The 26896-nt window shown below is 37.7% G+C and overlaps 1 protein-coding gene across 1 annotated transcript in view; it reads left to right on the top strand.

The window, feature by feature from the left end:
* The first annotated feature begins 683 nt into the window (after positions 1-683).
* Positions 684-26896, top strand: part of Dach1 (dachshund family transcription factor 1) — a 441649-nt gene continuing 415436 nt past the window's right edge. Inside the window, exon 1 of the mRNA XM_004651017.2 lies at positions 684-2196. Within this exon, the coding sequence (XP_004651074.2) occupies positions 1355-2196 (842 nt within the window). The 5' untranslated portion in view covers positions 684-1354. The remainder of the gene's footprint in view (positions 2197-26896) is intronic.

The raw sequence follows: 26896 nt of genomic DNA on the forward strand, positions 1-26896 counted from the left end.
ATGAGGAATCCATGCAGGAGCATTCCATTATTCTTAAGCGACATGGCATTCACTTTGTTCCCAAAACTTGAAAACTGTCCAGAAATTTTCACTCTGTCTACATAAATAAATATTTTAACTTAGAAAAAAAAAACAACAGATGCATAATGATATCACATCTTGCTTACATGTGAATTTTCCTCAAAACAATTCCTCAACAATCATGAAATGGGGATGTGTTTTCATTTCTATCTCTTTGCAGGAGCGCGCGGAGATGCATCCCAAATCCTTGAAGGAGAACTCTCGCTCGGAGCGCTGTCGCTGCTCTTTCAACCAGCAGGCAAAGGATTGGAAGTTCTTTGGGGGGGTGGTGGTGGGGATGGAATTGCCAGTCTTCGCGAACGACATGGAATATTAGACAAGCAGGCTAACGGTAGTAGTGGAAGAGAAGCGGGTGACCACCTCCTCTCCCAATTGCCACTCCTGCGTCCTGGCTTTTCCTAGGATCCCCTCCCTCCCTCCCTCTTCCTCCCCTCCCCTCCCCTCCCCTCCCCTCCCCTCCCTCTCCTGCTGCGTCCCTCGCACTCTCGCTCCTCTCTCTCTGTCTCGCGCTCTCGGAGACTCCGCTCCGAGTTCCTGGTTGGATAATTTGGGTTAATACTAGTGAGTGAGGTTTTTTTTTTTTTTTTTTCTCTTTGCGGCTTCAAAGGGTATTTCAAGTTTCCGGAGCTCCTCCCCTCTGCACCGTGTGACAACAACAACTCGCCCAGCCGGCAGCCTGCACTTTTCAGCTCATTTTCTCTCTGTCATTCCCCTCTCAATCTTTGATCAATGTACTTGCCGGGGAGAGCCCAAGTCCCTCCATCCTCCTCCTCCTTTCACCTCCATCCTTAAACTTTGTGCTAGCGCGGGACCCACACGGCCACAGGCGACCCTCCCCGCCCCCGTCACCCCCCCCCCTCCCCAGCGATCGGGGCCCAGGGAGAGGACTCGCATTTCCACTTGCGGGACACTTTTGTGCGTTCCTCTCTCGAGCGCCTCTCGCGCTCGTCCCTCCTGCGCTCGCTCCATCCCACCTCACCTCCTTCTCTCCCCTTCTCTCCCTCTCTCCTCCCGGTCCTCTCCTGGAAGAGTTCTGGGTTTCTGTGACCCATCACCCCCTATCCCTCGCTCCTTTTCTCCCTCCCTGACTCCCCCTTCCCCATCCATCCCGGTTGTGTGCCTGTGAGTGTGTGTGTGTGTGTGTGTGTGTGTGTGCGTGTGTGTGTGTGCGCGCGCGAGTGTGTGTGTGTGTGTGTGTGTGTGTGCGTGTGTGTGGCAACTTTTTCCACCCCCCCTTCTCCTCTCCTCCTTCTGTTTCCCCTTCTATGTGACCATGGCAGTGCCTGCGGCTTTGATCCCTCCGACCCAGCTGGTCCCCCCTCAACCCCCGATTTCCACGTCTGCTTCCTCCTCGGGTACCACCACCTCCACGTCCTCGGCGACCTCGTCTCCAGCTCCGCCGTCCATCGGACCCCCGGCCACGGCGGCGGCGGTGGCGTCCTCGGGACCTTCTTCTCTGTTCCGGACCGAGCCTATCGCTTCGGCGGCCACGGCGGCGGCCACGGTCACCTCTCCAGGCGGCGGCGGCGGCGGCGGCAACGGAGGCGGCGGCGGTGGCGGTGGCGGTGGCGGCGGCGGCGGCAGCAACTGCAACCCCAGCCTGGCGTCCGGGAGCGGCGGCGGCGGTGGCATCAGCGCCGGCGGCGCCTCCAGCACCCCCATCCCCGCGAGCACCGGCGGCGGCGGCGGCAGCAGTAGCAGCAGCAGCAGCAGCAGTAGCAGCAGCAGCAGCAGCAGCAGCAGCAGTGGCAGCAGCTGCGGCCCCCTCCCCGGGAAACCCGTGTACTCAACCCCGTCCCCAGTGGAAAACACCCCCCAGAATAATGAGTGCAAAATGGTGGATCTGAGGGGGGCCAAAGTAGCTTCCTTCACCGTGGAGGGCTGCGAGCTGATCTGCCTGCCCCAGGCTTTCGACCTGTTCCTGAAGCACTTGGTGGGGGGCTTGCACACCGTCTACACCAAGCTGAAGCGGTTGGAGATCACGCCGGTCGTGTGCAACGTGGAACAGGTTCGCATCCTGAGGGGACTGGGCGCCATCCAGCCCGGAGTGAACCGCTGCAAACTCATCTCCAGGAAGGACTTCGAGACCCTCTACAATGACTGCACCAACGCAAGGTAAACATAAAACAAAAATAAAATAAATGAAAGGAAGAGGGCCGCGGGGCTAATCCCCGCCGCCTCCGTCCCTCCCCACCAGCCTTCTCCACTCGCCCTTCCCTCACTCCCTTTCCGGCGCCGCCCGCTCCGCGCGCCCGCGCGCCGCGCGCCCGGGTGTGCGCGGCCCGCTCCGTCCGGTCCCCGGGGCTCGGGAGCCGCGCGGATCCCTTCGGACTAGTGCGCACCCTCACCCGGCCCCGGGCTGGCTCTTCCAGCCAGACCCTCCCCTCTCTGGTCCCGGGCGTCCGCGCTGGGCTGCGGTGGCACTTGGGAAGCCCCCAAGCTCGGGCTGGAGGGAGCGGGAGAAGGAGGAGGAGAGGGAGGAGGAGGAGGAGGACGGCGCCTTGCTGGGATCCACAGCCGGCGACTGGCACCCTCCCTGGGCTCTACTGCCTAAGTGTACCTTCCCCACGACCCTGGGTTCCACCCGAAGCCCCTTGGCACCTCCCTGGAGAGGCTGGAGGTCGTGACCCTGCCCTGTAGGGTTCGGGGAACCTGGAGGCGCGCTCTGAGAGGGGGGATCTCTAGGAAGCCTGGGGGAGTAGGGTTGGTATCTGAGGGGGCACATGGTGAAGTCAGGTGGGTACGGGTAGCCGAGGGCAAGAGGCCTGGGGCTATCCGAGGGGCACATGCAGGGCGTTCAGTCCCAAAGTCTCCCTGGTGGGAAAACTATGGAGGGGAGGGGTTTGTGTGTACGCGCATGAGTGCGTGTGTTCGCGCGTGTGTGCGTGTGCAAAGGAAATAAATGAGTACGTTTGGCCCGGGGCAAAAGCGAGCTCTACAGCACGTTTTCTTCTGTGACAGAAAGTGACCTGGTGCCCCAGCCTTTGGGACACTCACTGAAAGGGAGCAGTGGGGAGGGAAGAACACAGCTAGGTCACTCTTTCCCAAGGACGAGTCGAGTCTCCCCCGCCCTAATGTCTTCCTGTTCTTTTGTGTTTCTTTTCTTTTCTTTTTCTTTAAGGTTAGTAGTTCATGCACGGAGCAGGTGCACGGTTTGCCCTGGATGTTCTTCGGGGTTGAATACTCTGTGCCTTTCCCAGCCCCGCAAAGCGCGCGGACTGAAGTGGCCTCGGGCGGTCCCCAGCCCTTCCAGTTTTATGCTAATGAACGCTCCGTGGGGGAGGACCTACCGGGAGGGGCGGGAGTGGGGCAACTCGTCACTCTCGGGGTAGAACTGTGCATCCCGCTGGCTTCACAGTGCAGCTCCCACCGCTGGATTCAGGGGCGCTCAGGGGAGAGGGAAAAAAAAAGTTCCCTCAAGGAGGGAAAGTTGGAGACCAGAAGCAGGCACGTGGGAACTAGGCGCAAAATCTGAGCGGAAACTCGGGACACCCTCAAAACAAGTTTTAAATACCGAGCGAGGGAATGCAGTTGGAAGACGCAAGAGATAATAGTAGGAAATAGGGGCCTAGCAGCCGCTAGAAATTTCCTTGAAGGAGTCCTCCCTGGGGCCACAAAAGGTTATACAATGAAAAAACTGGCTCTCCGACCATCCCCGCAAATTTCCTATCCTGAGCTAATCAGAAATTCTTTTCCATGTTTATTTTTCTTTCTCCATGGGGAATGGGTGCGTGTTTGGCTTTTGAATCTTCATTTCAACTATTTGAAACCTCGCTTGCACACGTGTGTATGTGTGTGTGTGTGTGTGTGTGTGTGTGTGTGTGTGTGTGTGCGCGCGCGCGCTTGCGCACAGGCCCAGGTGTATGGACAGGTGGCAGTAGGGATGGTGGGTATCTAGATCACTAAAGGTCATTTATTTACTCAGTCTTTAGCCGTCCAGAAAACAAACTATTTGCCCAAAATCTATTGGCAGAATATTCTGTGGTTGTTAAGAGCCATGCAAAGTAGCATTGGGAGCCAGTTCAGGGAAGAGCCTTATACAATTGACTACCTGATAAACTGAGATGATAGTTTTTTCACTTTACTGATGAAATATCCTCTCTTTTCGGAATCCTCCTAGAGTGGCCTCTGTGCTATACCTTGTACTGGGTAATCAGTGGCCATTTTGCCACACACACACACACACACACACACACACACTTCCACAATTGATTGAGAAAGTTATTTTAATGATAGCATGATAACTAAAGTTCTAATCAGCGTAAAAATTAATCTTTTGTCTTCTGATTTCTTTTTGTCTTTGATCTGAATTCATATGATTGAATAGTTTAAAAGTTACTGATCAATTTTTTTACAGTTTTCTTTTTCCTTTCCTTTTCCTTTCCTTTCTCCTTCCTTCCTTCCTTCCTTTCTTTTTTTAAGTTTTATCTTTTGTCTCTCTCCCTCCCTCTCTCTCCCCTGAGGTTTCCAAGAGCTCTGGAGTTTAAACTTGCAGTGCCAAGATAAGTTAAATCCAGTGGAACTGTTTATCCCTTCAAACATATCTCATCGCTATTCTAATTATATTTCACGTGGCCTCAATACTTTGTAATTACATGTGGTGTTCTAAAATCCTATTTCAAGTTAGTCTTGAGTATGGGGAATTTGTTGACTTACTATTGATTTTTGATCTTATATCAACTAAAAAAGCTTGCTCAAACTTGAGTGTATGGAAATACTATAGTCACAAACCTGAGAAGATATGAGAGGAAACCCATCCAGGTTCTCTGAGCTCTGCCACTGGCTAAAGAAATAATATAATTAAGATTGAATTGTCTCTCACCAAAAATACAGTTTGTGTTATAATGCATTGTTAGTCTTAATGGTAATAACAAGTGTAAGTCCTTTCTTGAGTCTGAAAGTCATAGTTTAGATATTTTGCATCTTGAAGTTAAAAAATTAAAATTATTCTTCACCCAAATCCAATTGATGCCTTTGCTAATAAGATCTTTTTATTCACCTAGATATATTTCTTTCATCCTAGTTTATTTCTGTTTAAGATATTTAACAGACTAAAGGAATAATTTATGCATAGCATAAGAAATTGTGCAAGAAGGGAAACTATATAGTTATAGGTATATGTGTGTCTGTATATACTTGCTATATATGTGTGTATAGTGAGTGTTTTAAATATCTTATCACAACAAAGCTTTCTGTTTTGTGAACATGTAGTGATGACTTTAAGCAATATTTAAATGATGGTGAATCCAAGGAACAAAGATGGTGTTAAGGAAAAAAAAATGTTCATAAACTTGCTCAGAGTGACTCTGTAGCAAATGTTAGAGTTGATTTAATTTGCTTGAGGCTATTGTATTTGTATGCTATCTATGAAAATTAGAGTAAATGTTGAAGCCATCTGTCATTACCACAAGATGGAAAAAGAGACTACCTCCTGCTAGATAGCAAAGCTAAAATGTATAGATTTCAAACCAAGAAAGAATTAAAGAAATACATTTAAAAGTTTTCAAAGAGCAAAGTTTGCCCTTGACAGCTTCCTCCAATTATTATTTGAAAACTAAACATTAGTTGCATGAACTGGGCTGTTGCAGCAGAGGTCAGTTAATTAACTGCTGACCATTAAGTAACAACAACAACAACAAAAGAAAAGTAATTACATTCATGGACAAGTCTGTTTGTATCAGTCAATTGCTTGTTTGTAGATTTGGGTTAAAGTTTGACTTTTTTTTTTCTGTTTAATTCATAACATAAAAAGTGACTTGCATTATGTTATCTAAATGTTTATAGCTTTGACTGTCCTCAGAAGATGACATGATCTCCCAGTCTTTCAAACTAGATTGTGATCTAGCTTCTATGTGGACCTAGATTTGTGGAGATTTTAGCTTCAATAAATTCTAGTAAATTTTATCTGACATTCAATTTCCATATACATATATTCACACATAGGATCCTTTTGTCTTTAGTTAAAACTATCCATGAACAGAAAATTTAATGACCTGCAAAGCCTTTTATCTTTCAGTGTTGGTATCTGAATATAATTTTAGTGTAAGAAGGACAACTTTTTCCAATTCTTGGCTACATTTTTTTTGTTGTTGTTGTTAAAAGTTTAGATGGAGATTGAGAGCTGAAACACTATTTATTTAGTATTTCCCTTGTTGCCTGCTTTTCAGTGACACTGGCCTTATGTTCTGATAGAAGGACTTTCAACCCAGATCCAGAGTGCTTACATCTAACAGATAATTATGACATTTAGCAAATAAAAATTTAAGAATTACTTCTTATAAAGAGACTATTCTTTTGAAGTGTTTGTATTACAGTAGATTAACAGTTCCTTTAAAGCCAACTGTCTCACTTTGTAGCATTTAAAAAGTAAAATGATATGATTTGAAGACCGAAGCTGAAATATGAAAGTTAGTTTGGTTCCATAACATATCTTTTTACTTTGAAATGTTAGAGAAGTATAGTGTAATAACTAGTATATAAACGGAGTATGAGACTATTCAATCTATGATTTACATTTGCCAGACTATACTAAAGAACACATGTTCTTGACTTATATGGTTAGTATCTTTTAAATGTGTTTTCCACTTGAAATTTATCCAATAATTTCATAGTAGTAATTGTAAAAAGTACATATGGTGAGGTAGATGTTTTGCTTCCTGAACTCTACACTTTATTGACTGTTCTCAGGAAAGAAATATGATGTTCACAAATGATATTTTATTTTGTGAAGCTTCAAATATTATCTAAAATAAACAACAAAACAGCCTTTCTCCCAAGTTTCTTTACACACAATTTTTAGCATTTGAAGTAGAGTTTTAAAATAATCATTTTTGTGGCTCATGTTTGCTGTTTTTTTTTTTTTTTGTCTAATCTATGACACTTCATTGTAGTTGCGTGTAAATTAGTGACACAGATATTAGTCACCCTCTTTTTGCCTCACTTACCTCCCCCAGTCCCCTGAGATGTGACACCCAATATAGATTAAAGTGTTGGCAGGATCTGAGCATAAATCACTCTTCTCTTTGGTGCTTTACTATGTGTGATTCACCAGCACACAAAAACACAATATGCTTTATTGTTTCTCACTTGATGTTCTGTTTCTGAAATGTAAGTAGCATTTGTAAATTAGCTTAATGTGCAACCAAGCAGTTGTTATTTTTAAGAACAATTTGCTATTTGACTATCAATCAGTATTATTTTACCTACTCAAGCTATTTTATTCAATTGTTTCCTAAAATTGCCTTTGTCAATCAAATAAAATAGTCATTTAAATAGCATTGTGTTCGCAGCATAGCAAAATACAATAGAGATGAAACTCTCACAGGTTGTAAATTGTCTCCTTTTGGATCCTTGTCTGACAATATTAGCCTGAAACGTGCCTTCTGAGTAGGTTCAGGTGAGTCTTACATTTCATTAAATATTTTGATATCAATGTTTCTGGTTCTTTACTGAATTTCAAATTCTCTGAATTTTATCTTTCAATTTTTTTTTATATTGTTAACACAAAAAATATCATGTCAAGTTATATGCTTTTAAAATTGTATGGGATGTAAAAGTTTATATAAACTCCTTAGGTATTTAATTTATTTAAGTTAATGTTTCATTGTTTTTATTTGCATTGCTATAAGAAATAGAATGAGCTAACATGTACTAGTTCATAAGCTAAAAGAATGGATTCTGATTGGTCAGTTTGAGATGCATGTATGCTAGAATATACACCTAATATCAAAGCTAAAATTAACCATTGTAGCTACAACTGCTTTCCTATTTTTAATCTCTGAGATTATTATTTAGGAGTTAAGGAGCTCCTGTATCATATTAATTTTTAAAAACTGAAAACCTGAATTAATACCCATGTAATAGAAGTTTAAGAAACATAGGCTTAGAGAAATATATATACACACACACACACACATACATATGTGTGTGTGTATGTGTGTGTGTATGGTTAGGGTTAAATGTATATGACATAGCAGAGGCTGTGTCAAAACCCACATTGTGTTCTAATTCCTTATCTTTATTTCTCTGTTTTCCATAACTATTTCTAGTGAAAACTCCTTTTATTCTGTACTTAAAAATAACACTTATTTACTGATATTTGCCTCCTAGGGCATTTTACAAACAAACATGACATCATTAGATAGTGTAGTTAGTTAATCAAATTACTGCTTTGGTAAACAAGAATACCAATGATAAGATATAATAAGCTATTATTAGATTAACTGGGGGAATCACTGATTATTTATATGCCTGTATTTTTAAAAATTAAGGACCTGTTAAGAGTGTACATTTCTATAAATTGCAGGCAGTTAATGATTAACTTAATGTATAAATGTGCAAATGGACAATTAAAAATATATGTCCAGCCATTTAGAGAAAATGACCAAAGTAATCATTTGATCCAAAGTTAAGGACTTCAAACCAGGTGCATTTAAATTTTTTGATACATATGACATTGTGTAGAGATCAGAGTTCTCATTCTCCCAAATTAAAAAAAAAAAAAGCAGTTTTAGATTTTTCTGAATTGGTGAATGGATTTGTCAATGGTTCAACTTTCTTGAAGATGTTGCCCTGTTGCTCTCTGATCCCAAAGGACTGCATTTAATTCAGATTTCAAGCTGAGATTCTTCTGTATATTTGCATATGTGAGATTTTACTGGAAGTTGCCAAAAACAACTTACTATATCATTCTTTAATCATGTCCTTATTTAATTTGTCTTAGCATATTTGGAATGTTAATACAATGGATCCTAAACTGAACAACATTGCACATTTGTCTGAAAAGTCTTTAGAGAGTAATGATGAGAGAGAGAGAGAACTGAATAATATTTATTTATTTTTATTTATTTACATGTGTGTGTTTCTATGCCAGGATCTTTTGCTACTGCAAACAATGTCTGTCCAGATTAATGTGGATAGTTGGGGAATTGAACCCAGGTGGACAGGCTTTGAAATTGCAAACAAGTGCTTTTAAATACCTGAACCATCTCCCCAGCCCCCTAGCTGAAAAATCTAAAAGAGTACCATTATCTACGTTGAATACTCTGATACCTGGAATGTATTCTACATTTCTAGCAACATGGAAAAGTCAAATATGCTAGAAACATAAGATATTACATGATCTAATTTACATGTAGAATCTTTCAAAGTTGAACTTACAGAAATAGAAATTAGAAAGGTGATTAGCAACATTGGGAGGCATATTGGTTAAATTATACATTCTATTAGCTAATTAGAAGTTATCAATTTAGAAATTTTGTTGTACAACATGGGGACTATGATAGACCTTTAGGAATCCGGAATAGAATCTTGGAAATGGTCCATTTGTTTGTCAAAAAAATTGGATGTACTATTAAAATATATTCATAAAGCAAACATTGAAATAGCCAGCTGAATAAATTGCATACTTTTGATGAGTCATATCGAAGAGTGAACAAACATTTTTCTTAGCATAAATAAATTAAGTATATTCAATTGTTTAATTGTTTAATACATAAAGTATTAAAAATTCACAATGTTAAATTATCTTAGTCTTTATATAGTATCAAATGCTTCTTAATAATTAGATTGTCTTTCCTCTCAGAACTGGAAATAATACCCTTGCTGTTTTTCAAGGACAAACAAAGTATATCTGAGGAAACCATACTAATCAAAGGACAGTATTTAAGAGGAGCATATAGAAACTTTTATAATAATTACTTATTAATTCAGTTTAAGGAATTCTGTCCATATCTTAAATAAAGACACTGATATACCTGTAGCATATTTTAATCAAGAAACATTTTATTCACTTATATTGTATACAAATATTTGGTTTAGATCTTAAATTATTTTTGAAATTGTATTAAAATAAATAATAAAAGGGCTTTATTATTCCTAGGATAATATTTAATGAAGATTTATTGATATGCAAATGAAGTAAATAACTTGAAGGTGAAACCATTGAACTTTTCAGTATCTTGCTAATATCTACTCATGCATTCAACAGCATTCTTATTTTATACTTGGAAATTTTAGAGTTTTTAAAACTTAATCTGCCTCTCAAAAGTGATATACATTAAGTTAGCCACTTACAACTTTCATTGTACATTTGTATTTTTTTTCTTTCTTTTTTATTTATTTATTTTTCTGGTTTTGGAGGTACAATCTTGCTCTATCCAGGCTGACCAGGAATTCACTATGTAGTCTCAGACTGGCTTAAACTCACAGTGATCCTTCTACTTCTACCTCCCAAATGCTGGGATTAGAGGGATGCACCATCATGCCCAGCACCTTTGGATTATAAAAGAATAAGTTAAAGCACTTTTTATAATTTTTTTTTTCTTTCATTTGAGAGAGAGACAGAAAGAGAGAGCAAGAGAAAGAGAGAGAGAAAATAGGTGCGCCAGGGCCTCCATCTGCTGCAAACATACTCCAGACGCCCCCTTGTGCATCTGGTTTATGTGTGTCCTGGGGAATCAAACCTGGGTACTTTGGCTTTGCAGACAAGTGCCTTACCCACTTTGCCCTTTATCTAGCCCATGTTAAAGCACTTTTAGTTTTCATATTACAAGTTACACATTTTATGTTAGGATTGATTTTCATATGTGTGCAACAAGTATAATCAATATTTTAGTCATCTCTGACACTTATCACATATGTGTTAATTATTTAAACAATTATAATATGTTTTGGAGAAAATTTTGCATATATGTGTGCATGAATATACACACGCAAACATAGGAGGTAGAGCCAAAGGACAAATAACCTACCAATAAAATTGGCGATAATTTCTTTTTTATAATTCGTAGATGAATACACAAAACACTTACTTTAACAAGATTTGAAATAAAAATAAAATTTACTTGTAGAGCAAAAGATGTATTCTCTGCTCAAATATTTAAAAATCGATTAAATTATGTTGTTTTTAGAATAATGACCAAAATTCATCAAATGATCCCAGATCTTTGTTTTTACAAAAACTAAAGTGTAATGTTAATTATTTGCTTGCAGTATATATATACTCTCTCTATATATAATTATATATAATATATAATTAACATTATACACACACACACACACACACACACACACACACACACACACATATATATATATATATATATATATAATTATTTTATTTGCACAAAATAGATATTAAGCTATTAGGTAAAAACATGTGGACATTAATGAATGCTACTAAATTGCTTGCTGTCCTTGCTCCATTTCTTTTATTGGTTTATCTCATTGCTTCTTGGACTCTAGAGCAAGCATTTCTTTTGGAATCAATGAAGATATGATAGGAAAACAATTTCATAACCTAAAAAATAGTGGCTTCTTCTAAAAGCTTTGCCATCAAATGAGTTAGGATGGAGGTCAATGGGTTAATCTTCAGGTCCACATAAGAGATATGTATTAGCACTTCTTGCAGCAGACTCTAATTGTCTTTGAAAACACCTGGTAAAGGTCTAGTCAAATTGGAATCAATTACTTTCTCAATCATCCCATGCCATTTGTCAAGTCATTGCGTCACTGGTAAAAGCGCACTCATGCATACACTTTTTTGAAAGGTAGAAAGAAGCTTATCAAATGCTGTCCATTTTAAAAGTCCAGTTTAATTTAAAGCTTCTGCAATTAAAAAGCAAACAGCTTAATCTTGGCATATAATAAAGTTTATACACAAGTATTTATAAGAAGTTCTTCCATGCATTTGGTTGTTAGAATTGCAAACAATCTATTCAAAATCACATCTCTTTTCATCAGCTGATACACATCGTGGGGTAAGAGAAAAAAGTACAGATAATTAAAAGTGCCTTCAAAGTATTTTGTAATGTGTGAGATATCAGATTAACTTTATTTTTATCCTTTAAGTATGCTCTGATAAGTGAGAATAATCTCAGAGATGAATATCTGTTTGCTGCTCACTGAATTTTTTTTCTTCACACCATTGGCAATACATGCAGATTTGAACTTATAGCCAGGAACAGTGCTTCCATGCTTCAAATTGCCAAAAGACCCCCAGGGATAGAAACTTGACCTGCCTTTATGAAACCATAGAATTACATTTATACAAGTTACCCCATGGGAAAAGTGTGAACTGATCCCAATTCTAACCTTAATATTGGAGCCTTCTGGGTCAAATTTTCTTTTTTCTTTTTCTTTTTTTTTTTTTTTTTTTTTTGTAACACCTCTTTGGCCAACACATTTAATAATCTCATATTCTTAGGAAATTCAAACAATATTACTCATCAAGGATATTTCAATGTTAAGTCAAAGTACCATAAAAATTTGAGGAGTATTCTTTTCTCACATTATTACAATGTTGATTTTCAAATAAGACTAGCTTATATATATGCATTCTAGTTTAAAGGGTTTCAACCCAAATGTACTTAAATAGAATAGAAAAACACTATTTTTAAATTAATTTCTCTTCACCAACGAGTTAGATTCAGTAACAGGAGACTCTTTTATAAATTTTATTTATTTGTTTTAGAGAGGAAAAAAAGAGGCAAGGGGAGAGAGAGAGAGAGAGAGAGAGAGAGAGAGAGAGGGAGAAGAGGAGAGGAGAGGAGAGGAGAGGAGAGGAGGGGAGAGGAGAGGAGAGGAGAGGAGAGAATGGCCACACCAGGGCCTCTAGCCAAGTTAAATAAACTCCAGATGAATGTACCACCATGTACATTTGGCCTATGTGGGTATTGGGGAATTGAACCTAGGTCCTTAGGGTTGCCATAAGCACCAATTCATCTCTCCAGCCTGGGGAAGAAACTTAAAGCGACTTTCCTTTTGTTATAACATTTCAAGATAAATATTTTTATATAAATATAGTTTATTTTATTTGGGTCACATTTTAAAAAGATTTATTACTATTTATTTATTTATTAGAGAAAGAAAGAGGGAGAGAGAAAGAGAGAGAGAGAGAGAGAATGGCCACACCAGGACCTCTAGCCACTTGAAACAAACTCCAAATGCATGTGCCACCATGTGCATTTGGCTTAAGTGGGACCTGGAGAATCGAACCTGGGTCCTTAAGCTTCACAGGCATGCGCCTTAACTACTAAGCCGTCTCTCCAGCTCTTTAGTCACATTTTAAATAATTTTAACTCTTATTACTTTTGAAGTGGAATACCCTGAGAGGTTTCCAAATGGATTTTTTTTTTTTTGCCACTAATGGAAACAAAGGATAGAAGTAGTCACTGCTCAATGGAATGTACAGAAGCTATTTTATTTTTGTTGGATTCCTATGAATTTTGTGTACTGAGTTTAAGTTGAAAAGTTGAAGTTAATATTTTTTTTCCAAACTAAAGAAGATTTTAGATAACAATCATTTGCTTAATTTCTGGAATATCAAGTGATTGCATTATATATCCAAATATGAGACTGATGTTTGTCATAATCTTTTTGCCTATGAAACTGACATTATTAAGTGACTACTATGTTATTACAGAATATTTGCTTTTGTGTATAGTTATTATTTCCAAACACACACACACACACACACACACACACACACACACACACACACTTACTTATATTTATAGATGATAAACAGCTTTCACATATGCTGTTATATTAAGAATGCTTAAATAATCCCATCATTGAGTTCACGAGTTGAGGTTGAGGTAAGCATGTGCCTTTACATATTGAAAGAATTTAAAACACTATTCACTTCTGTTTCACTTAATATCCATAAAACCAATACGATAAGCTGGTATTGGTTACATTCCCTGAAATATCAAACAAAAACCTCCCAATAAAAAAAATGGATATAGAGAATCCATTCTTGGATTATAGAGAGGGAAATATTTAAATTTCTAATGGAAATAATTACACTTTCTTCACTATTTTGTAGTGTTCATCAGACAGAAAATGTTTGGAATTGTAAACTTTTTCATATTTATTTTAATTTATTTATCTATATATTTTATTATCAACTTGTCATATAGCCAGACACTTGTTATAATAATCCAATAATTTTCAGCCTTGTCTTGAGACACTCTATGGATGTAGTTGAAAAATTAAATGGACTATTTGCGGTGCTTTCTGACATTACATAAACACCATATTTATAAAATGTCATTATCTGAGTATTTACTTTGATGAATTTAAATGTTTGCTCTGGCTGTTCACATGACTCAGTGTGAGCAGTCCTGTGCACCTTTGCAACTCTGATAGAAGCAAGGAAAACAGATCCTAAGTATTGTGGGATTAACCACAATTTATTCCAGGAAAGTTAAGCTAGTCTGACTTTTGTGATGGTGATGATATAAAGTTTCTATGAGTCCTTTTTGTTTTCCAATGACACTCTACAGCTCTATTTCCAATAATGATTGATGGTACCCACACTATGTGAACTGGAAAAAAATCACATTAAAAAGTCTTGCTGCAAAAGTGCTTTAAAGAAGAGAGAAGACTTTTTCCCTAAAAGTAGAGTAGTGCCTATATTGCACATAATTATACTCAAAATTTAAGTAGGCTCAGCCACCAAACAGTTGCATCTTCCTGAATATCCTTATCACCCGCATTATCCCTATAATACTGTTTTTTTCTTTTTGGTAGAAACTAGAAATTTTGTGTATGAAATAGGAACTCTTTACCGGAAAGTTTACCAATAACATATTTGTCCAAGATCAGAACAAACTGAGTTTTTAAGCTGCAGATTTTTAGATTGGATTCCCCAAATTCATCAATGTTAAAATGATAGTTTATTTTTATTTAAGTATTTTATGCCAAATGTAGGAAATAAAATTAAAATGGTATATTTGATCTGGAGTAAACTTTTTTGCTTTTTGTACTTTGGGAAGTGGGTTAAATAAGGGTCCATGACAAGAATACTATTTGTTTTTCACAAAAGTTGTTTGTGATTTCAGGTACCCTTGGGAAATCTCTTGATCAGATTCACATCTGTTCCTGTCAAAGTGGGTGCTAAGATACCGGTCACCCAGCAACCATGTCCAAGAGGGAATTGGGCCGATAATAACTTCAAAAAGGAATGACAGATGCTAGATTAGGATGAAAGACAAAACGCATGAAAAATGAGCTTGTTAGAATCAAAAATTTGTTCAAGCACCTTTATGCAAATTAAATGAATATTGAATATTTGCATGCAGTAATTTCTACTTTTTCATTTGATTGTAAAGAATAGTGCATTTAAACTCTCAAATGTCATTTCTTTCTTTTGTACTAATTAACACACAAAACAGAATCTCTTTAAAAATCAGATTAGCCACCTGGGTTCTTCTATCTCTATAGAGTAGGTGACACTGGTACTTTTAAGATAACTTAGTTTATCTATATTTTTTTCATGAATAGTCTCCTGTGAGTTGGGATTACTTTATATGAATATAAATCTATTTCTCAGGAAAGCATTTCAAAAGCAACCTTATCCCGTTGTCCTTGGAATTGGTTAATGTACATTAATAAAAGATCACTCAAGATGAGTTCACACCAAAAGCACATGCTGCTCATTGACTGGTTAAATAACAATGCATTAAAGTAAAGCAGAATGGTACCCAAAAAGACAGTAAGTAGAAAGATCTCTTCACAATTTAAGATGCTCTTTGATACATTGCAGTTTTTTTTTTCTATTGAACTGCTCATACTCTAATCAGAATTTAGAAGGGCCTGATAAAATGTGGTGATTGAGAGCAGTTTCTGAGTCCTGGTTTAGCAATGTCTAATGTGGTCACGTAGAGAAATTGATTTTCTTCAGAAATTAATTAATTTTTCATATCGCCCTAAGCTGCAGTTAAAAAGAGTGCATACTTGTCTGTTTTTTTCCAGAAATATTGCCTAATCATATTAATACCATTGCCCCAAGGATGAAAAGATAATTGTACAAATGCATTTGGAAATATGTATCACTGAGTATTTATGATTAAATTATGCAAATGACCCAGCTCTCATCCTTTCCAGACCCAGATTGTCTAATTAGGATTGATATGCTGAATAGATGTTCCAGAATTTGAATACAAGCATGTCCAAGGAGCAGAAAATTGGAAATGACAAGGCTGAAATCCAAAGAAAAGTGTCTTTCCTTTTTATACTTTGTTAATGTGCTGTTAGCAGTTGAGGTTTTTTCCTCCCTTTGGCTATTTTGAGGTTCATGTGTTCTTATTAGAAACAACTATAGAAAACAGATTGAACTTGAGCAAATTGTATTTTGTTTCTATTTAATGCTTATTTAAAAGTAATAATGTCTTGATCACTCAAAGAGAACATCAGTGTAGGTGGCTTCAAGCGATGCAAGGTTACCTACCAGTAATTTGTGGATATTTCCCTAAATTCCAGAATTAGTGTGACAGCCTGGTTGGAAAGTTAGTTCTCTGAACTTAAGGACATACCAGTAATGTATTTTTTGTGTTTGTTTTTTGTTTTTTGGTCACAGTTAGAGTCTCACTCTAGGCCAGGCTGACCCGGAATTCACTATGTAATCTCAGGGTGACCTCGAACTCATGGCAATCCTCCTGTATTTGCCTCCCAAGTGCTGGGTTTAAAGGTGTGTACCACCATGCCTATCTAAGTATTTTGTATGGATAAAATTTTTTGAATGGATTTCTCATTTGTTTGCTTATTAATTCATGTATTAACTCACTCATTCATTCATTTAATCTGGTAGTTGGGAAAACGAGCCCACAAGCAACAGTTCTGATTAGGTGAAAAAGCAGCACTTTCAGTGTAACACGTGTGAATTTGACGTCCACAGCAGGATTTCTCCCTCATTGATTACACTCATTCATCTTCAATAGAGAGGTGGTAGTGAAGAGCTAGGAAGGGACTGAACTGTCAGGACTCTAGCCTTTGTTAAGCAGCGGGTAGCCAATGCCTCTGAACTCCGCTGGTTCCTGCTTCCCATCTGCAGAATGATGGATTGCAATGTTTAATACATTTCAGCTTTTGTCTGTCATAGTGTGGACAGACAGTACTATCAGTGATTTCAATAGCGATTAGAAAACCATTTCAAAACATTCTCATTGGCCAGACAGCTTCCAAGAATGTCTTGTGAAGCATGCTCACTGACACTCAGACTCTAAGGAGAGGGTATACTCACAGTCTAAACTCACACGCTCACTGAGAATTCCTAAGGCACATTCCATTTAAGAATCAAATTAGACATGACAACATTAAGATCATTCTGGGTCTTCAATTAAAGTATTCATCCTAACTAGCCTCAAGTTTAAATAAATCTGTATTTTAAAAATAGTAACACTCCATAGACTGTGATGTCAGGTGTTGGTATGGCTATCAATATGGAGTCCTTAAGCTACCTGGAGAAGGGAGGATGTGAGAGCTTTGTTGAGGTATTAATACATGATGTGGCATGGCCTGTGCTGGGATTTGCTTATTCCAGAGGGTGAATGATTTTGGTAATCAGAAATTCATTGTTTACCAACTTTTTATTCTCCCTGGACTGTTTTGTTCCATTTATGGAACTGATACAAAAACAATATGATTAGCTGAAGGGAAGAAACTATTCTTTTAAAATATCTTATTTTTATTCATTTATTTATTTGACAGAGAAAGACAGACAGAGAGAGAGAGAGAGAGAGAGAGAGAGAGAGAGAGAGAGAGAGAGAGAGAGAGAGAAAGAGAGAATGGGCACACCAGGGCCTCCAGCCTCTGCAAATGAACTCCAGATGCATGCACTCCCTTGTGCATGTGGCTAATGTGGGTCCTGGGGAATCGAACCTGGGTTCTTTGGCTTTGCAGGCAAATGCCTTAGCTGCTAAGCCATCCATCCAGCCCCCAAGAAGTTATTCTTTATAGCCTTCATAGCATAGGCCAAATTTTATTTCAAGAATTTGACTAAAATCAATCAAATTGGTAAATAATATATCATTAATCAATTACAATGTAATATGGCCAATTCAATTTTGATTATATTACTTATAAAAATAGAGTTTTAGTTCTCTTAGTAAGTAGAAAATATCAAATGGCAATGCAGGTAAAGTTTCAAGCAAAAAATATTAAGTTTCTTGCTTCTAATTAATCTTGTAAGGAGATTGAAGAGAAAGTTTAGATAGTCAACAGCAAATATCTGATGAGAATAAGAACTCCAGATCACCAATTATTTCCCCTTTCTTATTAGGTTCTGATGCTGCAAAACCTGCAGTATGGATCCTTTGAGATTTCTGGTTTTGAGTGTGTGACTGCAAGAATTCTAACACATGCACACCTTTCAGCACAACTACCTGTCTGCTGTGTTCCTGCCCCCCCCCATTTCTTTTGAATGAGTACTACATATAAACTTATTGGCATTTTATCACTGCTGATTTGGTAATAAGGACAGGTGGCACTTTATTTCCTGAGAGAGTTATAAAAGCACTCATCTATTTTGCAAAGTATCTTGTCCTTTGTTTTATTTTAAGGTTATTGAAACAATGTCCAGCTTCAACACTGCATTCACTCTGTATACTCTAGAAAGGTCATTCATCTGAGTAAATCAAAACTAATGGCATAGGTAATAATTTTATGTAGAAGTCACACCCTTGTGCATAAATTTAAATTTTTAAATCAAAGTTACACACAATTTACTTAGCATATGTATAAAGAAATAATGTACTAACCTGTGATATGTTTGTCCTGCACAATCATTCCAATATGTGATAGTCCAGTATTTAATTGTAGTGCTGCATATTTATTACTTGCCTTCATGATTGGGGACAGGGTGGTAGAGGGTAAAGAGTACAAGGTACAGGAAGAAAACTATTATCAGGTTTTCTGTTTGGAAATTGCTATGATGTAAGGATCTTTTCTCAAGTTAAAGGGAAATGCACAGCTCAGGATGCTGGCATTGAGCTTGCAGCGGAAAAGAGAATGGGAAGGGCAGTAGGTATTGATCCAAAGTAGAATTTCTCATGGAATGCTCAAATCTGATTCTGCTGTTCTTAAGTGTTTATGAACTTGAAGAAGGAAATGCATCGTCAGTATAGGGTTAACATGACAGAGCCTTGCTGTGGAATTGATCATGCAAAAAGGCATTTGAACCATACAAGAACTACAAACACCCTTCCTCCACCATCCTACTGTAGGAAATTAAGTTCTTAGCAAATTGTATTGTGTTATTTGACCCACATATGAACATGTATGGAATATCTAGAAACAAATGTTGTGTATCTGTTTGTGTGTGTGTGTGTGTGTGTGTGTGTTATGCACACCTTAGTTGTCAGTTCTTGTTATGCATATTGTTAGACTTACATTTAGCTGACTCCCACAATTACAAAGCAATACAAATCATTTGTCTTTCTGTAGTTAAAAATAAAGAAAAATATGTTCTAGAAACTAAACGAATGAGTTTGTCAAGATGTAAAATGAACAAGTTGGCTCTTTAAATGTTTCTGAGGGAGGAATGTCAGAATTCTCTTTAGTCTGCTCCACCCATCGCCACCCACCTCATAGGGGCGCTAGCTTCTGCATGTGCTACAGCAGCTCTGGTCTTAGTATCTAAATGGTACTGTGTGCAACACTCGTGCATTGGGTAAAATACTGAGTAAGGTTTAAGTTCTTATTTCTCAGTAGCTTCCTGTAATAATTCTACCTCTAATGAGGTGAATTACTACTGCATGGAAAAGAAGAAAAAAGGGTTTTGGCCATCTTAGCTAATAAATCATATTGACTGCCTAGCTGATCATATCAAGTATGCATAAATCAATGTCTCAAATTGTCTTAAAATAAGATTCTACCAGTATCAATTGATCCTCTGGCTAGTGTAAAGGCATGGTCTCTTGCCCAACAGGCATCCACAATGCTGTCAAATTCTGAAATGAATGTTTTCAGAGCTCAGAAGTACATGAAGTGATGCTGTTCTACATAAAGCTGGAGGGCCCAGAGAGGTTTAAATGAAGTATTATTGAATCTTTGTTTTTCACTGAAGTTGGCTAGAGCATGGCATGATGGCTAAGTGTCTAGAATCTTCTTAAAGTAAATGCATCATTGATAATTATTTGATAAGAAAGATTTCAACCCCACTTCCCTAAATGATTTTTTTCTTTAGTCTCTTGTTTTGAAAAAAAAAAAAAAAAGATTTGGAATAGGATTTCTAGTATATTAACCTAAATTTCGTTGTCTGCCAAACATTCTTCCGAGCTCTTCATTGTAGCATAATGTTCCTTGTAGCACAAAATTGTTGTTCTGCATTTTTCTGTAGATTTGTCGCATCTTAAAACTTTTGTAACTCATATAGTATACACTGTTTGTCCTTCACTGTACTGTGGAACGTAGTAGATTTTAGAAATTGGATCTGATTGATTTTCTCTTGATATATTTTTAAAATATTATATTTTTATTTATTTGAGAGAGAAATATATAGACAGACAGAGGGAATGGGCACACTAGGGCTGCTAGCCATTGTAAATGAACTCCAGACACATGTGATACATGTGTCACCTTGCACGTCTGGCTTGCATAGGTACTGGGTAATAGAACCTGAGTCATTAGATTTCCTAGTCAAGTGCCTTCACCACTGAGCCGTCTCTCTAACCCTTTGTTTGTTTGTTGTTGTTTTTGATAAAAAGCATCACATGGCTAAAATTTACCAGAAAAGAGGAGGGGCTAGGGAAACCCAGTGGGTGTTTGTCCCCACTGTGGCATCTTTCTTTACATAAACAACATTTTGAAATATTTGTGATTATTTGTTAACTCTTAGTTCTTAATCTCATCAATAATTTTTATACCTGTAGTGAATGCAATTCCTAATGACTAAGAATTGCTTTATTGTGATTATTATTGAGGAGTATCTTGCCTCTATTGTGATTAAAATTTTCAGGAACTTCCTTATACACAGTAGATACTCATTACAGCACAACTGAAGTCTTTGCAAAATTTTTGTTTGCACATTATTGAATTACATGAACATATTTTTATGGTAACTTTTACTACAGAACATTTGATTATGATCAAGAAACTTAAACAATAATAAAAATATGTATGTTTTAGACTTTTATGTAGAAATTAGTAAAACAAACATATAATTGGCATTAATCCTTTGCATATTGCTAAGTTCCTTTCGTTTCTGAATGTTTCACAAATTTTAGTGTTAGATTTAGTACCAATATTGAAGTTTTATATGCTAATATGCTTATAATTTTACAAGGTGGAAGTTCTATGTTTGTCCTGCTCATTATTAATTTTACCTCTTATGTTAGTCATGAATTATCAGAAAAATCAATTCTTTATGTAAATATTTAAATTGAATAGGCATGCCTAGATATATGTACAGTTTGACAAGAATATATTTCTTTCTTTGCATTTGTTATTTGCTAGGCATTATAGTGTTTTAGGTACATGGTGGCTCTGTAACTTCCTATAGCATCCATAAGAAGTACATTTTGGCTTCTTTTAAAGACAAGAGCAATGCTGAGAGCAGTAAATCAATGTTCATAAGAAGGTGTGGCTAGTAGAGGGCAACTATTATGAGGAAAACTTGAACTATCTCACTCTAGAATATTCTGCATTATACTACCCTTCTTGTTGCTGGGACCAAATACCTTACAAAAGTCAGTGAAAGTGTGTATGTTGGGGTGGGGGAAGATTATTTCAGCTTGTAATTAGGTTACATCCACCATGACAGGGAAAACATGTTGGCAGGAGCTGGTGATCTCCAGTGCAGCAGTGAGGAAGCAGAGGAGAGTGATGACTATTCAGTCAATGTTGACAAGTCCAGTCAGTGTTGTTCATTGTCTATAGCCCATGAAATGGTGCTGCCCGCCATAACTGAGGTCTTTCCAACTCAATTAATGTAATTAATATAACCCTTCCTGGAAGCTAACCTAGTCTACATGATCCCTTACAGTGAGTTTAGGTCTAGGCAAGCTAACAACATAAGCCATATTACTGTCCTAGTCAAGTAATAATAAAATATTAATGTAGATAACAGCTAGGTATTTAGTCTATAAAAATAGATTGCAATTGAAAGATTATAAGATTTGGGAAATAATCATGCTTATTTTCTTAAAATTAATATTTGCATTTTTCTTGTATATGTTCAGAATACATGTGTAGTGAATGTTGTTTTGTGGGGCAGGGTTAATTACTATGCTTTGAGTAATTTAGTAGTTATATGTGAAAGTTTAATATTGTTAATATTTCTGGAATTGTTACAAACATTATGAGCAGGGAAGTTATAATATATTTCTTTATGCAAAATACAGAAGTGATATTAAATTTTATACCATTTAGCATTGCAGATTAATTTTCATACTTTTCAGCTACATGATAGAAGCCCAGTGTATGTCCTTCCAAGTCTAAAAGTATATTTTTTTCTTCCTGATTAATTCTTTAAAACTTGCTAAAATATATTTTGCACTTTCTTTCTAAAAGTATTTTAATTAATTAATTAGAGATAGTGAAAGAGACAGAGAGAAAGAGAGAGAGAGAGAGAGGAGAGAGAGAGAGAGAGAACAGATATAACAGGCCCTCTAGCCATTACAAATGTACTCCAGACACATGCCACATTGTAGGCTTTACATGAGTACTAGGGAATTGAACCTAGGCTGCCAAGCTTTGAAAGCAGTACCTTTAATCAGTGAGCTATCTTTCTAGCCCTTGAACTTTCTTAACAAGTTCATTGTCACCATAAGTCTTTAAAAATATTTTTTTGTTCATTTTTTATTTATGTATTTGAAAGCAACAGAGAGAGAGAGAGAGGGAAAGGGAGGTGGGGAGGAGAGGGAGAAAGAGAGAGAAACAGAAAGAGAATAGGTGCTCCAGGGCCTCCAGCCACTGCAAATGAACTCCAGACATGTGCGCCCCCTTGTGCATCTGGATAACATGGGCACTGGGGAATTGAGCCTAGAACCAGGGTCCTTAGGCTTCATAGGTAAGTGCTTAACAGCTAAGCCATCTCTCGATCCTCATAAGTCTTTTAAACAACACAAAAAGTAATACAGACTAGGGCCATATTTTACTTTTCTGACACAGTTAATTCATTGCAGGATTGGTTTATTTAACTAACCCACACATTTAAGTTTAACAATTAATGAGTGTTGGAGGTAACTTTTTATTACTGAGACAAAACACCTGACCATAAGCAGCTGATGGGAGCAATGAACTTTATTTTGGCTTATAGTCTTGAACTCCATGATGGCAGGGGAAATCATGACATGAGCAGAGGCTGAACATCACCTCTGCCACAGTAGGTAGAAACAGCAGGAGGAGAGTTTGCCAAGCTCTTACAAGAGAGAGCTGAGTATAATACCACTAAGCTCACTCCCAACAACACGTTTTCTCCAGCAAGGCTTCACATCCCATATTACCATCAGCTGTGGACCAACCATTGAGTACCCATGAGTTTATAGGGGTCATATGATTCAAACCAAGGCAATCTGTAGGAATTATTAGATTTTTTTTTTTTTTACTTCTTTTCTTTACCTAATGTATTTTAGTTTACTTTGTTTCCCAGTCTCATCTAAGCAATGCTGTTAGAGTAAGCACTCCTACTATTGTACGTAGATTATTTTTAAGAGCTTGAAAATCACTTATTTTGTAGTTTAAGCTAGACTAGTAGATCAATAACCAGTGACTACTAGACTTATACCTAGTAACATGTTTCTAACAATTTCTCTAGTAGTTAAACTGAGATGTAACCCTGGAAAGTCATGATGGCTATGCGTCTTCCTGGCTGTTCTTAGGATCAGTGTTATCACTCTAGTCACCTAAATGAGCCTGTTCTTCCATCCATTTAGTCTCACAAGTGGTTAATGTCTGTGTATTACTATTGCCATTTATTTCTCACTGTATATAAAACCTACTTGTTATTTCATCATAATCAGATCTGCACATTGTTTTGGAATGTTCAAGTTCCTTGATTGCATATATATTTCAATCTATTCATTCTTGGGAAGTGTGGGAAATCATGTTGATTTCACCAGATTCCTTATGGTGTGGGAAAAGTGATGGGACTCATGTCCAGTATGTCTAGAGGTAAGGCTAGGAATTAATTGTGGGATAGCTAAATATTTGTGGCATTTTATTATTTAGGGTCCCATTGAAATTTTGAGTAATCAAAGATCATGTCTTTATGATACACTGTATAACTAAAGGCTACATACTATCATTTTCTTACTAATTCAGGAGAATATAATTCATGTACAATGCATGTTGGAAAAGCAGGCTGTCTATTGATGATCTACAAAGGTTTTGTTATCTTTATACTCATTAGTTCACTAACTTTTTGGCTTTTTCTTTGTCATTCTAATCTGCCTACCTGGTTTACTGTTTCCTTACAGACTTATACCATTTAAAAGTAACATGATTGCATGTGATCTGTTCCAAGTTCGACCATTTTTCTACATATTTCATTGTGACATTTTTGCTTATAGCTAAGTAGAATTCCACCATGTAGTTATACCTGCTGCATCTTAGTTATTCATTCATCCAATGGAAAAAAATTACAGATGAATGAAGCAATAGTAGACATATTTAGAATAGGTCAGGAGAAAATTGGATGGTTTGAAATTAGAAGTTAAATACAATTATAAAAACCAACATGAGATTTCCCTTTAAAAATTAATGTGCTACTTATGCATAGTACATGGTCATTAAATATTTGATGAAAATGAATTACAGAAGAAAATAAAATATCATGACTATGTGACATGAAGGAATTGCATAGAAGCTTTAGGAATATGTGCATAAACACGATAATGTTAAGCATTTCAGGATCACTGTGGTTAAATTCCATCAGTGCTTAGCCCTAACCTTATTAATGCATATGCCCAACCTTAATAGTGCATATGCTTGGGGTTCCCCAATTTAACTTCTTCCTTAGTAATTGATAGGTGATGAAGAAGCAGGAGAGGGGGCCCCTGTGGAAGGATGTGCTGATGGAATGACAGCCATTTTCTTTTTTTTTTTTTCTTTTATTAGTTTTCTGTTCAGCAAATACAGGCAGTTTGGTACCATTATTAGGCTCATCCATGACCTACCCCCTTCCCATTGGCCCCTGCTTGTTGAGGTATATGGGTTATGCCTTGTGGAGTTATCCCACAGTTATTGGTTCGATAAATGTTTCTGCATATCCTGACCCAAAATGTGGCTCTGACATTCTTTCTGCTCCCTCTTCCACAAAACTTCCCTGAGCCATGTTGGGTTCAATTTTGGTCTGCTTCAGTGATGAGGTGTTGGGGGCCTCTGAGGTTCTGGCTCTCTGATTTGGTAGGAGTTGATTTTTCTCTGTGTTGGTCTCCTTCCCCCTTGTGCTGGTATCTGGTTCATTAGGAAAAAAGCACCCTTGCTTGTTTTGCTAATTGTCCTTAGTTTCAGCCAGGGCCTTTTTGAGGTATGATGGAGTGGCTCTGTCCTTAGGATCTGCATCTGTCTAAAAAAGGGAAGCAGATTCTCCAACAGAGAGTAAGTTAGTTCCAGGACAAATGAAATAACCCTTACTTTTTTTTATAGAGAGTTTAATAGGTATAGGCCCTCTTGTACCCCATGATTGATGGTAGCTTGATATTGGAGAGAGGGTTTATGTTTGGATATGATTCTGACTTGTTTCCCTGCTCCAGCTATGGGTCCCATACCACTGAGGGGATCAGATAGCCAAATCAAGAGCAGTTAGTTCCCCACCATGGCTGTGTGCCACTATTGCACTTGTGTGAGCATCACAACTGGTTATTTGTTGCTAAGTAGGTTAGACCATGAGTTTCTTGGAGAGATATTGGTTATTTCCCCCAGCCACCCATGTAGTACCTTCTGGCACTAGATATGCTGACTGTCTGGGGACTGACTCTCTCCTGGCTTCCAGCTATGCCGTTCCATTTTACGTGTCAGCTGCATATGGTGTCTTCAGCAATAGGGTCTTACCACTAACCTTTGGTGGGTCATCAAGTAATAAGAGCCATTTTCACTTCCCCCAGTGGCATGCTTCTTAACAGCCTAGCTTTGGTCCTTTTCTCCTGTGCATTTGATTCTTTGCCTTCTATGACTTCCTGAGGGCAAAAATCACAATACTTCCCAAATAGAATGCTCATTGAAATGTTGGTAAGGGATAACGTATGTAGCTTAAGCAGCAGTCAAACCTGCTCCTGACCTTCACTCAAGTATGTCTTCCCTAATGGCTTTAATCTAATGCATGGACAGCATATAAATGTTTCAATGTTTGATTATGATAAATAGCACCTCACTTGAGCCTTAGATATAATATTTTCATCATCACTTGGATCTGTATTATAAACAGGAAGAAATATCTTGAAGGCTTACAAACTTCATTGTAACATGGCAGATTTGTAGCTTGCAAAGTGATCACTCAACTAGAGTACTAAGGACACCATTGCACTACTTTAACTATGTCAAGTAATACAGGACAGTAAAGAGACATCATATATATATATATATATATATATATATATATATATATATATTATACTACAATAATTCTACCATAATAATAGAAGCACTTCTATAGCAGAGATTTCGATAACTAATGGAAAGATCTTTTAAACAAAATGTTTCAACTGGATAGTTATCTTGTCAGCTAACACTTGCATAAGATCGTCACATGGACAAGTCCAACAAACATATATCTATGAATTGTGATATTCTTTTCAGCCTTTCATTAACCTTATTGAGAAAATTATAAAAGCAAGTTATTGCAGTCAGTTTTGCATTACTGGTAGGAAACACCTGACCAAGAGAAGCTTGTGGGAGGAAAGTATTTATTTTGGCTTACAAGCTCTAGGGGAAGCTCCATGATGGCTGGGGAAAACAGAAGGCATGAGCGGAGGCTGGATATAACCTCCTGGCCAACATCAGATGGACAACAGCCACCCAAAATATACTGCCTTCAGAAGCCTCCAATTTCCAAATTTCTACCAGTCAGGGAGCTAGTATGCAAAACACTTAA

The sequence above is a fragment of the Jaculus jaculus genome, chromosome 3 (genome assembly GCF_020740685.1).
Source record: "Jaculus jaculus isolate mJacJac1 chromosome 3, mJacJac1.mat.Y.cur, whole genome shotgun sequence".
Lineage (NCBI taxonomy): Eukaryota > Metazoa > Chordata > Mammalia > Rodentia > Dipodidae > Jaculus > Jaculus jaculus.